General features: G+C 39.3%; 1 protein-coding gene across 2 annotated transcripts in view; it reads left to right on the top strand.

The window, feature by feature from the left end:
- The window catches only part of OLFM3 (olfactomedin 3), a 222,430-nt gene that overhangs the window by 203,600 nt on the left and 3,406 nt on the right, over positions 1–15,424 (top strand). For both annotated transcript variants that reach the window (XM_087960744.1, XM_026671712.2), the window contains exon 5: positions 13,977–14,083. In XM_087960744.1, coding sequence (XP_087816870.1) covers positions 13,977–14,083 — 107 coding nt within the window. The remainder of the gene's footprint in view (positions 1–13,976; positions 14,084–15,424) is intronic.

Raw genomic sequence — 15,424 nt, 5'->3', positions numbered from 1 at the left:
TAGATCAGGCATGCACTATCTTTTCTGAACAGAGCTACCCTTGGTGTTTGAATGACATGCTACAGACAGGGCTGAGCCAAAAACTATAATTGGAATGTAATTAGGTTTTAATTACCTAAATACAGTTAATGTGATTGCTTATTGTACATTTAAATTTTTCTTTTTACAATTGGGATACAGTATCACCAGCAGCTTTGGAAGAGCCTTGAAGCTCTTCCAAAGTTGCTGGCCATGGCCACTAAAGAGCACTAGATTATTTATACTTTGTCTTTTTCTGATTTTGTTTTATATGTTCAAAGATACCAAGCTTGGATTCCAAAGGTACAGATAGCTGCATCTAAATGACTTGGGAGAAAAAAATTAAGCAGGATCAGATCTGGTTAATTTTATTAGGAAAATCCCAGGGCTTTAAATTAGACTGATTTAAAAAAAAAACACATTTGCCTTTAGGGAAGATTTATTTTGAATGGAGGAGTGAGAGGGAATGACAAGGTGGTATAGGCATGGAAGAAATTAAACAAAAGGTCAGTGAATTTATGGCTTCCTATACGATATAGTTAAACAAGTGAACTATAAATATTAAAAAAATGACTGAAACATTGGAAGCTCTTTGAAAGTGATCAATTTTGTCAGAGATGAATGTCTGCCAAACGGGTGGTATTCATGCTCTACCAGATCTTCAAGATACTAGTGGATCATTCCATTGGTTCAGATACCATGAAGGAGAAACATCTGTCTTTATTTTTTAAAATAGATTTTTATTATATTTTCCACAAATACAAATCTCATTCATATTTTTAACAGTGCATTGGCATCGACAAATATATATATCGTATAAATCTTATTATATACATCTTTTCTTTATATACATCAACACATATCTATTCTATCTATCTGTATTTATTTCTAACTTATATACCTTATATTCTATGTGTCTATCTCTCTTAAGGCCTCTTAAATTAGTTACATTAATCTAATCTTCTTACTTTTTCTATCTATTCTCTAACCGTTCATACCATTTATGCCATATTGCATAATATTCGGAGTTCTCCTTCTCTTTCATTTCTAATGTAAGCATATCCATTTCCACACATTCCAGTATTTTGTGTATAATTAACTCGTTTGGGGGATATTAGGTCCTTTCCACATTTGTGCAAAAAAAATATCTGTCTTTAATACAGAAGTCTATGCAATACATCCTTAGCTTTACCACCCTCGGTTCCACAAACACATCCATGAGATCAGAAGGACACATGCAACAGCTTGACTTAATTAACACCATTCTAGTATAACCCTAAACAAATAGATTGCACTTGACATAATCAAACAGCTAGATGATAGATTCAGTGATGCTTTGCCAGCAGTTCTTTCCATTCCCCACTCCCAACGTAATTCCAGGTCAAATTGCCCTTCTGAGAAAACAAACTAGTTATTTTGTTAATGTATAAGCACACAAAATAAATTTAATCAGTGACAATTGTCTACAGTACTATGGACCACAAAATATCTCCTCCAAATGCACACAGTATTCATTGTATTGATCATTTTTCTAATGTCAGACATCTTTAACTATAAGCAAGTATCCCTGAACTATTTCCAAATAAGCATGCATTAAGGGCATCCCCCTAAACCATCCTCATTCTCACTTGCCCAATATTAGCTTTGAAAGAGTGGCTTTTTTTTTTTTCTTATTTACAGAGGTTGCCCATTTCTGAACACAGAATATATCCGGTACACTAGAGAATGTAGTTGATTACCCAATATTAGCTTAAGGGTGAAAAAATAATGGATGAAAATATTACTTAAATTAAGAGTTGCTCCAAAAAGGAACATCAGAATATATCCGAAGTAACTAGAGAACGTGACAAAGTTGAACTTAAAACCTTCATCCTTAGTTCTAAATAAATAGTGAAAAGTAACTTAATGGAGTGAAAATATTAGCTTAACATTAAATCCTCAGGGGTCCCCAACCACGGCCGCGGAAAGTAAATAATCTGAAGTAACTGGATAGAAAACAGTTGGACAAAGGGGAACTCAAAAACCTTCATCCTTCAGTTCTGGCAACAAAATCATGAACAGTACCTTTAATCAGTAAGGGAAACTAGCAGGTTGGGGACCACTGCTTTACAGAATTCTGAATGTTAAACTGAATCGTAAACTCTGGATACCAATACAGAAACTTTATACTGTAATATTTTCCCCTTCATGTTTTTTTCCTAAAGATAAGGTAGTAAATTGGAAATTTATTGAGTAGGACCTTTAGTTTTAGTTATCTTTTCAATAATACACCCTTGACATATCTGAAACCAGATGTAGATTAAGGATTATAGTTAAATGAACGGAAAGGGTAATAATCTATGCATGTGGTATTTCCTTTTGAGAGTCTCTTGTCGTCACTAGAAATACTTAATCGTGTGCCATTTCATTGATGAAAAATATACAAAAGCGACTGAGGTTTAAGAGTTTCGTTCATGGCATTCTATTAGGAATGATGAAACTTTCCCTGAAGGAATTTATAGGGTATAAATTACGCAGAATTGATGGAATAAGATGTATGTGATCTAAGGCATGTCTACATATTTTTTAAAAAATGCAAGCAGGATTTGTCTCTGGGTGTGTAATGGCATGTGATAGTTATTCTGGGTGAAAATGTTGCACCCAGAAATTGAAACCAGACAACGCTGTATGAGCCTTTGAAAAATTAAGCATCGAAGTTCATTCTTCTGATGCTCTTCTTTGTGATGGTCAGATAGCCACTCATATCTAGACAGATCGCAATGAGACAGGAACAACAGATGGGATCAGTTACTTCCTTCGATATTCTTGCACTGTCTGGTAGAAATGTGTGCAGGACTTTTCCTTCTTTAGCTGGAGAATAAAACACAGATCTGCTATGTGCTTTGAGACTAAGTTGGCACTTAAACTGATCCCAAAGCTCAGACATAACCCCTGTGAACGCCTGCCAACCATCTCCACTGCTGCAGGAAATGTATTTGGCAATCAGGTCACTTCACATCCCAAATTATATCCCTAATGGACAGAGGCAGTGGAGACATTTGTCTCACTGACAGTCCTTGACTATAAAAATAGTGGCGAGAGGCGCTTATTAGAAACTGCAAAGGTGCATTATCAGTAAATGCCAGAACACATTCTTAGTTTCTAACGTTTGCAGTTCATCTCAGAAGGTGATAGTTTTGTTGTACATTACTTCTGGAAGCACTAGAGACAGCAGTTTAGCAGTCTTCTAGAAGAACTGAGACATCATTGTCATCCTTAGTGAGACCAGATCTCTCCTCAGTGGCATTTCCTCAATACAGTAATTCAAAAACACAGGCTATTTCAGATAAAGGCAAATTTATTGTACTTGCTTATAATTTATGTATTATTTATTCATTCATTATTTAAGAATTATGAGGTTGCCCAACTACTCCCAGTTATTCCAGGTGACATACAGAAATAAAACCACAATACAAAATACCAGAAGCCCACATCCTCCCTGGCGACAACAGTAAAACCAACCATTTGATGGGTTCCATATCACCAGGGGTGGGTTTCTACCAGTTCTGTCCACCTCTGTAGAACCGGTAGCTCTGAAGAGCAGCAGACATAGAACCGGTTCTATGTCTGCTGATGTTTTTTGCCCACCCGCCCGGGCTCTTACCTGACCTTTATTTCCTGTTTTTTCAACTTCAGCTGCCGTGCGAGGCAAAGCTGCAGTTTAAAAAGCAGGAAAAAAGTGCTTTTTGAATGGCTGCTTCCCTGCATGCAGCGTGCTGATGACGATTTACAGGCGCGCGAGCGCAGCATGCAAGGAAACACATCGTAAATCGCTGAACCTCGTAAATCACCGAACTGGTAGTTAACCCCGACGGATCCCACCCCTGCAAATCACCCTGGGGTCTCCAGGGCCATCCCTTCAGGGCTTTTTGAAAGAGTGTCAAAGAAGGATCAATCTTATTTATGCTGGGATGATGTTCCACAGGCAGGGAGGCTTGAAAAGTCATCGCCATCCTAAGCATACCCATGTGCTGGGAATCCGTTGGAGATCTCCATGTTGCAGTCTGAATATATGGAGACCTAACCTGAACTCTAAATGCATTTGCCCCCCAATGGGATTTTCCCATGTATTTTACTACAAAACAGATAAGGCAGGCTCGAAAAGTCACCGCACTCCTAAGCATACCAGTGCATTCCAAATTCATTGGTGATGTCCATTTTGCTCTCCAAATTCATCAAGACCTAACTTTAACCCTAAATGGATTTGTTCCCCGATGGATTTTCCAAGGTATTTTAGCAGGATATGTAGTTAAGGCAGGCTAGAAAAGTCAGTGCCCTGCTAAGCATACCCAGGTGCTCCAAATGGCAATGTGTCCATTTTCCTCTCTGAATTCATGGAGACTAACTCTAACTCTAAGTGGATTTGAGCACAATTATATTTTTCAAGGTATTTTCGTTAAACTTCAGACTGTTATTTTCTAATCTACCACAAATTGTTTTGAATTTTATTTCTGCATTTTAGATAATTTTGTTTGTTTCTTTTTAACCATTTAGTCCTGTCCAACTTGGGTGAGTTCATATGGAAGTGCTTTCCAGTCAAGCAAAGCTTCCTTTAATTGTTTTATTTTAGGTGATTAGCTATCCCTATTTATGTCACCTCAAATCTACTCAGCATTCCTTTCAGCTTTTCATCCAGGTTGTTATAAAAAATATTGAAGGCTACAGGACTCAATCTTTTGATGCCTCGCTGATTTTTACCTCCAATTATTGATCAGAGTTACCCTATGGTAAAATGACAGCCAATAAATTTAATAAATAAATTACAGTTTTTCTAGTCTGGTTCTTAAGCTGGCTATCTAACCAGTTCATTACCACACCATCCAGCTCATATTTTAATTAACTTAGTAATCAGACTTTAATGACATATCTTGTCAATTTCTTGCTGAAGTTAAGATTTATTGATGCAACTGTTCTGGAGATTCAGAGGCGGTTTCTTCTATGAGACATGAAAAATAATGTCTCGCATGTGTCTAGTTTTTCATTATTATTGTCTTCCTCTGGGTTTATTCCTGAGTCTTTTTCTTGTGGTGAGATACTTCTTCTGTCAGACCCTGTTGACTCCTTTGTTGGTTTAATGAAGCTTATTCTTCCCTTATGTGCTGAACTGTGACTGCTACAGCCTCTTTCTTTTTTAACCAAACATCAGTACAAACTCAGACTTGCTTAGAAAGATCTATCAGATGGATATCAGACAGGGACCCAAACAAACCATAATCACAGCAAGCCTGTCCACATCCATTCATCAGGTTCACGGGTTAGCTAAGCACATACTGTCAATTTAGACAGTATGCCAAACGTGATTATCCTATGAGCTTGCTCCGTGAAAACTGGCACTCTAATAATGCCATTTTAAAGGATCTTCCTTTAGGTTTGCTGTATGGATTTTTGAAGTTGGCTTTCTAATGTGATGCTAATGATCATCATTTTTCACAGGCACAGGTGCATTGTTCTACTTGAAACATGCCACATTATTCAGAGTGCAGAAAAAGAGTTTGAAAAAATTCTTATCTCAAGTCTCGATAAGAAAAAAAAGAATAACAATAGGTCAAAGTAGTTTAAATTAACATTCTTAACTTCTTCACTTTTTCATTCATGCAGTTGATTTTCAGTTTCAGTTTCATTCATTTTATGTAAACAACCCATATCATTTAACTGCTTTGATAACAGATTATTAATTTCTGCAGTCAGTCAATATCTGATCAGTACTCATTTATTTTGGACATATTTCCTCTTTTTTTGCAATGCATACTTTTCCATAATCTCACTCCTACTGTCTTCAAATTGTTTTTCTTATTTCTTTGGACATACACAGCACTTATTTCCATAACAAAGTAGGCAGAATGCTTCTTTGGAAAACATTTATTCCTTGAAGCAGACCATATATAACTACTCTACATTTCTACCCACATTTGGATGTATTAAAATTGTTCCATTCATTTTTTTCCCATTTTTAATTATAACATGTACTAATTTTGTTCTCTGTTCTAGTTTTTTAATCATTTATATATATTTCTACAAATCATTTAAGTTCTCATTTAGTAGCATGGTGTCATCTATATGTGCATATACATAGAGATCCTCAAAGAGCAGGCTTCTAATGTCACCATAATAATTTTATATTCATTTTCCCATAAATATGTTAAACAGGGGATAGATAACAAACATATTTGCCTTACTTCATGCTCATTCTGAACTATTTGATAATATAATGTAATAACATAATATAGTATAATATGACATACTAAATATAAATGTGTGTGTGTGTGTGTGTGTGTGTGTGTGTAATATTCCATGATTTTTCATATGCTTTACTTCTTCTACAGACAGCTACGGTTGTATCACAGCCAACAAGCTACTTTCAACTTCATATTTATGCAAACCATTACATTATTTAAACCTATTATTGTGTTCTTTATGCAATAAAGTTTCATTCCTGCATTCACACATTTCTCAGTCACCTGCTAGAGGGCAAAACTGGTCTCTCGTGTTACCACAAACATTCCTTATATATTTTCCACAAATGCATCAAATAACCATGGGGGCAACAAACAGCTTTCTCTTACTCCTTGTTCAACCTTGAACCATATACTTAGCACTTCATTGTTCTATGCATACTTTACTCACATTGTATATTGCTCTCGTTATAGTTGACAAACAAGCCAGCGTATTTGTACAAAATATTCCATTATTTTCACTTGGTGGTATGTGTTCCCTAAATTAATGCACACAAGAACCCATTATTATTGTTGTTGTTGTTTTTAGATATGAAGATTTTTGGGACACAGGAGTAAAAAATATTTTTTTTTTGCTGTGTGCCTGGTTTCCAACCTTGATTAGGCCTCACGTAGTCCCCAAAGTAGCCAAGATTGTGCTACATGAGGGACTGAGATCACAGTTGGGCTTTCAGTGGTATATAGACGTCCATACTCTAGTACAGTGGTCCCCAACCACCGGGCCCCAGACCAGTACCGGTCCGTGGATCATTTTGTACTGGGCTGCCTATTTTGCTTGTCCGCCGCCATCTTGTTTCGACGGCGCTTGAGAAAGTGCTTCCGGGTGAGCTTGTCAGTCGTTGGTTGGAAAGCGGCGTTTGGGTGCTGAAGGAATCCTTGCACCTTAGTTTCGTCGGGGGGGCGGCTTCGAACGAAGAGCCGTCCCGATGGCGGTGGAGTCTCGCGTTACTCAGGAGGAGATTAAGAAAGAGCCCAAAAAGCCCATCGACCATGAGAAGGTACAAAGGAGGAGTTGAAGGTGGCGGGGAGAAGCAGGGGACGGCTGGCTGGCCGGTCGCTCGGCTCGCCTTGCCTTGGTCGTGCGTACTGATGCCGGTACCGGTCCGTGGATCGGTCCGTGGATTGTACCGGTCCGTGGTACAAAAAAGGTTGGGGACCACTGCTCTAGTAAGTAGGCTGAACCAGGACAAAGAAGTATTTGATGTAAAATAAAATAAAATATTATAAAATAATATAAAATTAAATTATAAAATAAAATAATCAAAATCAAAATGGAGCTTCCTATTGTTGACCCCCCTTATTCCTCTTTCCGACTTTAAATGACAAGTGGATGGCACTTTTGGATTTGGGATTGAATTCCACATATTTGGAAAGGTTGCGTGCAGATTATTGTTGTTGTTGTTGTTGTTAAATGTATTATGCTCCCCACCTGACTTTATAAAGTGATTCTAGCCAGTTGTGCAATTTGGTTTAGACACCCTAATGCTAAGCCCAAGAGAGAAATGTAACTATATTAATTAAACAGAACCTTATTTAGGAAACTAGAATCATTGGATTTAAAGCAAAGCTGAAAAACTGAACCAGGAGCCGTGATGAACTTTATTCTGTGGTCATCCCAGGGACAGTCGTATCTTTACTTAAAGCTGACACGGCATCCAATTAGTCCACTTAATTCCACAGAATCTGTAGCTGAAACTGCACACTCTGGGAAAGGAGTTAATGCCGAAGTTAATAGCTCACTCTCTTCCTCTGCCTATCCCACCTCATTTGGGACCTCAAAGGGCAAGGCTATAAGGCCAGCATGCTAGAAGTTTGTCTGTTTCTACATTGCTTCACTGGCTGCCATTTGAAGGGAAACTTTTAGAGCAAACCTATCTCAGGGCCCCTTTTGCAATGCTACACATTTCTGGAAAGAGATGCGAAGATACTTACAAATCCATGACATTTGCTTCCTGCCTACATCATTTTTAATTTCAAGGAATATTTAGTTCCAACTTATTTCCTACCTATATGGTCTGGCAATGAACGGGATGTCTTAAGGCAAATTATTGGAGTATTTCTCTCATTGTACGTAAATGGCTGATTGAGAGTCTGTTCAGTTTGGTTTAGTGGTTAAGGCGCCAACTTAGAAACCAGGGGACTATGAGTTCTAGTCCTGCCTTAGGCATGAAAGCCTAAAAATAATGAGGTATAAGCAAATGAAAAAATAATCACAACCTATCCCTTGCTTTAAAAAATATGCAGCAAATTTCCAAGAACACATCCATTTATCATGTTTCAGGACTATGCCATATTTATAAACATTTTTTTAAAAGTTCATTGTCTCCCAATTTCACTTCCATCTGCAATGTAAAAGCAAGACCTCTGTATTTATGTCAAGATATTCTTTTGAAAAGTAGTTTAATGCATTTTAAAGGTGTCTTTTAAACAATAATTATACACACACACATGCAGTACATGCAGAAGATTTAAAAACTAATTGGTAATAAATTACAATTGGCAAATTGGCCCTATTTTTGTTCAATCTGTATGGAAATTCTTAAAAATCCAATTTGAATGTAGCAAAAAGTGCTGTCAGAAATGAATCCTGGACATGAATCTAAATGTATATATTTCTCACTGCTAAATAAATCCAATTAAGCTGGATATTTTATTCCCTTTGAATGGAATTTGTCAAATGTGTGGAGTAAATAAGGGAAAAGCAATAATGTAAAGCAGAATGGGGAAATATTTGTTTAATTATCTTATTCAATTTCTATAACTACTCAGCTCAATCCAATTGATTCTGGGCAGCAAACAGTATCACACAATAATTTAAATTAAAATAGAAAAACAGAAGAATATTGCCTTATTTAATGCCCAAAGCAGGCAACTTCATGCCAACCAATTGTTAGCCGACAAGGCCTTTTCACATTTCACTCAGAGGTGGTATTCAGCAGGTTCTGACCAGTTCTGGAGAACCAGTAGTGGAAATTTTGAGTAGTTCGGAGAACCAGCAAATACCACCTCTAGCTGGCCCCGCCCCCATCTATTCACTGCCTCCCGAGTCCCCGCTTTTGTTGCCCTGCACAGGAGAACAGAGCTGGAAAGCAGGTTAGTGGGCTGGGGAGGGAATGGGGATTTTGCAGTAACCTTCCCCCAGGAGTGGAACAAAAAAGGAACAAAAGCATATAAAACAGAGGTGGTATTCAGCAGGTTTTGACCAGTTCTGGAGAACCAGTAGTGGAAATTTGAGTAGTGGAGAACCAACAAATACCCCTCTAGCTGGCCCCGCCCCATCTATTCACTGCCTCCCGAGTCCCGCTTTTGTTGCCCTGCACAGGAGAACAGAGCTGGAAAGCAGGTTAGTGGGCTGGGAGGGAATGGGGATTTTGCAGTAACCTTCCCCAGGAGTGGAACAAAAAGGAACAAAAGCATATAAAACAGAGGTGGTATTCAGCAGGTTTTGACCAGTTCTGGAGAACCGGCAGTGGAAATTTTGAGTAGTTCAAGAACCGACAAATACCACCTCTGACTGGAGATTTTACAGTATCCTTCCCCTGCCACGCCCACCAAACCACGCCCACAGAACCAGTAATAAAAAAAATTGAATCCCACCACTGATTTCACTAGTCACACATTATTAACAAGAAACATAGCATTCCCTTTAAAAAAAAGATTCAAAATCCAGATCTCTGTAGTTAATTTGAGAGATCTCAGATGAAGACAAATCAATTTTTAATGCTGTATTCTGTTCTTATGCGTCTACAACCGTAACGCTTGTGTTATATTTTCATTTACATCCAATAGGTTGGCTATGTTTCTGATAGGGATAACTCTGTTTTCCAACTGCTTGCCCAGAGGTCATCTCACTTTAGTTATAGATCTCTTACAAGTGACAGACTATAAGACTTGTTGAACAATGAATGCGGAACTGGAATGCAGCAATAGATAGGCAACAAAGTGGGGAAGTCAGTTGAAGAAGGACATTACATTTACTCTGAATATTAAATTAACAAAAAATAAATAGTATCTGGTCACTATGGGGCATTTTTGCCAAAAACCGAAAGTAAAAGTCAATTTTTGCCAAAAACTTCACTGATCTTGGTCACATGACCATTGGAAATGGCCGCAAATGCAGGCCAATTGCTGAGCGTCCAAAATAAAATCACGTGATTTGGGGGGGGGCATCCGAACTTCAGTTACTTCCTAAGTAACTTTTGCATGGTCCACTGTAATTTCAAATAGTCACTGTGGAATTGGTTATAAGTCGAGGACTGTACCTCTATTCCCTCAGTATTCCCTCTGATACTGTATACAGAATTTGCTTTATATATACTAACTGTTGAACTTGGAAGGATATTATATGCTTTCTCCTGGAAAGATTATTTGATCCACTGATTAGGAGAAATGCTAAATTGCAGGATATCTTCTATATTTAGCATAACTTTGTGTCTTGAAAGTAAATCTGCTGTAGAATGCAATTCAAACTAGAAACCATTCCTTCATTCCACACCCCAAATGTATGTTTCAGTATGCATAGCATCCATTTTTCAATTTTACAGCATATCTAAATTAGAACAGACTTTTTAATAAGATAAATTGAATTTAATGTGGCACATCATCTTATTCCATGATTTTTTGGTGTGTTGACCATGGTTCTTGATTTCATATTTGGCTTAGAGCTCAATAGCCATTTCTAATCTTTTAAAATTAAATAATACATTAGGTTATTCATTATTAAATAATGGTGTAATAGAAAACCATAATCTTAATATTTTGAAATTCCTTATTTATTCATTTGTGTTTATCCCTTTTCTTGTCTTTTTATATCTATTTGTATATCATCTTTAAAGTGTCCAATTAAAGAGGGGGGAAATAAAGCCAAAAAACTAAGATTGCTATAAAAGCCTTCCACTTGGAAAACCCATGCATTCGGGTGTGATAAAGCCACACAAGAGCATAAACCTACATTTTCTTTTCTTTCTTTAAAATATTTATATCTTGTAAGGATGCACAAGGTTTCCAACAGCAAGGGAAAACAGTTATACATGATTAAACTGCAGTAAACAAGGCAACACATTACTAAGTTTCAGTATAATAGGAAAGGTTAATCACACCAAACTTGATTGCAGGAAATATGACTTCAGCAACAGAGTAGTCAATGTCTGGAATACTCTACCTGACTCTGTGGTTTCTTCCCCAAACCCCAAAAACTTTAACCTTAGACTGTCTACTATTGACCCTTTCCTAAGAGGTCTGTAGGGGGAGTGCATAAGTGCACCAACATGCCTACCTCCCTGTCCTATTGTTTCTTTTATTTTTTAAATTTTTCTTATATGTATCCATGTATTCATAACTATGTTTTTACTTATACCTATTATCTTGTAAACAATTGACATACATACATAAATAAAAAAATAAAATAAAATAATAAAAAATAAAATAAAATAAATAAAATAAAATAAAATAAAATAAATAAAATAAATCTCTAGCAATACATCATACCACAGGATTCCTGGAAAAACAGCATTTTACATACATTTAGCTTGCCTATAAACAACCAGAAGGAGTGAATAAAGTAGGCTGGAACAGCCTTTGGTGACTGACAGCTAAATTCAGCACAGGAAAGGCAGGGGGGCAGGGGATGATTCTAAAGGTCAGGATTATGCGATCAAGGGCGGAGTCAAAAAAACACAAGATGGCAGCTGCAATTCCAAGATCAAAGCTCCCCTCTTTTTACATGTATTCCTCTTTTTAAAAAAACTAGTCATAATAAATCTCCCCCTCCTGCTCCATTCCTCTTTGCATAACGTGTAGAAGCAGAGCAGCAGAAGACTTTAGGTCAGAGTACCCCAACCTTTCCGCCTTTGTGGACCGGCGGGAGGGACAGAGGGGATGGTTACCCGCAAGTGGCAGGCGCAGCTCCATTTGCACAAGCGGCAGGCAACTGCAACTCATGCAAATGGAGAGCACACGCTCGCCCACTGCTTGCACAAGTGGGGATGTGCAAGCGCTCACCCACCACTTTGGGAAACACAGTTTTGAACAGCTCACGGCCCAGTAGTAGACCATGGGCCGGGAATTTGCGGGGTCCTGTTATAGGTATTTTCCTTGCATCTTTGTTGCAGGAAGGTCAATTTTTTTTAAAAAAAAAAAAACCTGCTTTTTGTAGGGTTTACATTATAATTTTGTGTTTCCTGCTCAAAATGGAAGAAAAACACCTCACTGGTTGTTGTTTTTTTACAGTTTATTGTAGTAGGCTGGAAGGGGTGATAAAGAGACCACAGTTTACCTATGTTCTTTAAATACGGGTAGTCTTCATTGTATAACCATTTGTTAGTAACCATTCAAAGCTACAGTACAACAGTACTGTAAACAGTGACCTACAATTGGTTTTCACACTTATAAACTCCATACATGATCAAAATCCGGGCGCTTTGCAACTAGCATATATTTATGATTAGTTGCACAGTCCTAGGGTCATGTGATCACCATTTGTAACCTTCCCAGCTGGCTTCCAACAAGCAAAGTCAATGGGAGATGCCCAAGGGTGGAATTCAAAAATCCCAACAACCGGTTCTCTGCCCAGTTGCTGGGTGGGGGTGGCCATGGTGGGAGCGGCCTACTGGAACTTTGGGGAGGGCCATTTTTTTCCTTCCCCAGAGTCCGGAGGCCTCCCACGGGCCTCTGGGAGGGCGAAAATGGTCTCCCCCAGGCTCCAGAGGCCCTCCAGAAGCCGGAAACAGGCCCATTTCTGGACTTCAACAACTTCCAGAAGGGCTGTTTTTCACACACACACCCCGAGTCTCTGTGCAGACCCTGCACTTATCTGAATCCAAAATGGGCCATGTGAAGACTCCGGGGAGGGGAAGGGAGGGGTGGACAGGCCAGCCTGTCGATTCAACTACCGGTTCGGGAAACCAGATGTAAATTTAACATCCAGTTCACCTGAACTGGCCCAAACCGGCTGAATCCCACCCCTGGAGACACCAGACCTACTTAATGACTGCATCATTCACTTAACAACAGCAGCGATTTGCTTAAAAACTGTCAATATATTCATGAACTGGAATAGAGCTTGGTAACAAGGTCAGCCAATGAATAGGCATAGCAACTAAGTCAGTCATTGAGGATAGCTTGGAAACTGAAACCAGAAGTAGCCTAGGCGTGGCTCTATATGTTAAACTCTACAGCTCTGAAGCTATGTTGAGCTCTGAGTCTGTCTATTGAAGATGAAACTAACTTTCTTGCTTGCTGAAGACTGGAGCTCTGCTCTGAACTTGCAACGTGTTTCTGTTTGAGTTTGCTCCATGTTGGAGAAATCTACAACTGGTTTGCAAAATCTACTTATGTTTATAAAGATGTTAAATGAAGCAACAGCCATCTGTGTTTATTTTTCTGGCCCTGAGTTATCGCTGTGAAACTCTTAATAAAAACCATGGAAAATGTCATAAAATGAGGCACAATGTGTTTAACAACTGCCTCACTTAGCCACGGAAATCTGGGGCTCAATTGTAGTCTTAAGCCAAGGACTACCCGTAAACAGTCCTTTGCTTTCTTAGAGAAGCTGAACAAGCTGTTGCTTTGTATGGGGCAAAATGCGAGTGGAAGGTCCTTTAAAGGAAAACTGATTTCTTCATCCATCCCCGCTTCCACCAGGAAGATGGATATGTTGTGATTTTTTTTTCTTCTTCTTATTTTCAGCCTGCGGCAAATTGATGAAAATCACTGGTCCTATTACAGTCAAGACATCTGGAACCCGGTTTGGAGCTTGGATGACAGATCCATTAGCATCTGAGAAAAACAACAGAGTAGGTGGCTTATATTCTCTCTTGCTGGGAGCCATGAAGGAATTCTTCTGGTTGATTTATTATCCCTGAAATTCTAAATAGAATGAATGGCAGCATGAAAGTGTTTTAAATAAATAGGCAAATAAGCTTGTCTTAAACTTTAATGTCTGCTATACTTAAAGTTTATTCTGACTAGCGATGATTCCCCAAAGGCTCCGGCAAATGCTAGTTACAGAAATCCGTTTGACTGGAGATGAACTAGGACATCTGCATGCAAAGCATGCTTTGTACATCTAATCTCGTTTTCCTTCCCAGTGCAGCTTGATTGCCAGAAAGAAGTAAATCTTTTTCGGTATCTGTAAGTCTAGCAAATGGGGTGCAGTTCTCACATCCATAATCATCATGTCAAATGGAAATGGAAATCTTGATTGAGGGGGACAGATGAGAGGGGCCCCTTATTTTAACTTTGGAATGCTAAAGTAGGATCGGCAGGAAAACATTGCACTATATTCTCACCTTTTCATCGATGTGGACCTGTTCAGTAGAGAAGCCAGTCATGACGTCCTCGATGATACATAATGAATTCAATCAGTCCAGGGGTGGGCTGCTGGGGATTCACAGGGGTTCGGGAGAGCCCCTAGTGAAGATTCTGTGCAGTTTGGAGAACCCCCCAAATCCCGCTCCTGGCAGGGCTTTCTCACCCCGCCCCTCCCAGGAGTCCCCACACAGCCTGTTTTGGAGCCAGGAAAGTGCAGGGCGCACGTGGAGGCTCGAGGAGGGTGAAAAACGGGTATGTCGGAAGTTCAGGAAGGCTGGAAATGGGCCAGTTTCCGGCTTCCAGAGAGCCTCCGGAACCCTCCTGGAGGCTCGAGAAAAGCCTCCGGACCCAGGGGAAGGCAACCCCCCCCCCCCATGGTGCAGGAGGCAGACTAGACTACTCCCACCATGGCCATGCCACCCAGCAACTGGGCAGAGAACCTGTTGCTAAAGTTTTTGAAGCCCACCCCTGTTTCTGTCTCTTCATTTTCTATTTCAGCTGACATTTATGGACGTCCTGTGATGTTCAGTCCTTACTACCGTGTTTCTCATATAATAAGGCTGGGTCTTTTTTTTTTTTTTTTGAGTCCCCAAAAAACAGCTAGGACGTCTTTTCGGGGGTGAATTAATTTCTCCCCACACACACACACCCTCGCCTAAGGAGCCCTGCAGGCAGCTACGCCTCACCACCAGCCACTCCTAACAGCCAATTATGGCGGAGCATGAAGGGCTCCCTACCCCGCCAAGCACCTTTGCTGCAAACCCGGGTCAGCGGGCGGGTGGTGGGGATGTCCACTGGCAGCGTTTCAGCTGCTTCTCAGGCCT

This window comes from Notechis scutatus, chromosome 3 (genome assembly GCF_049901735.1).
Source record: "Notechis scutatus isolate UNSWTSFEM ecotype Mainland chromosome 3, rNotScu1.2, whole genome shotgun sequence".
In the NCBI taxonomy this organism is placed as follows: Eukaryota; Metazoa; Chordata; class Lepidosauria; order Squamata; family Elapidae; genus Notechis; species Notechis scutatus.
Note: the sequence above shows the minus strand (reverse complement) of the source record. Positions and strands in the feature narration are given on the sequence as shown.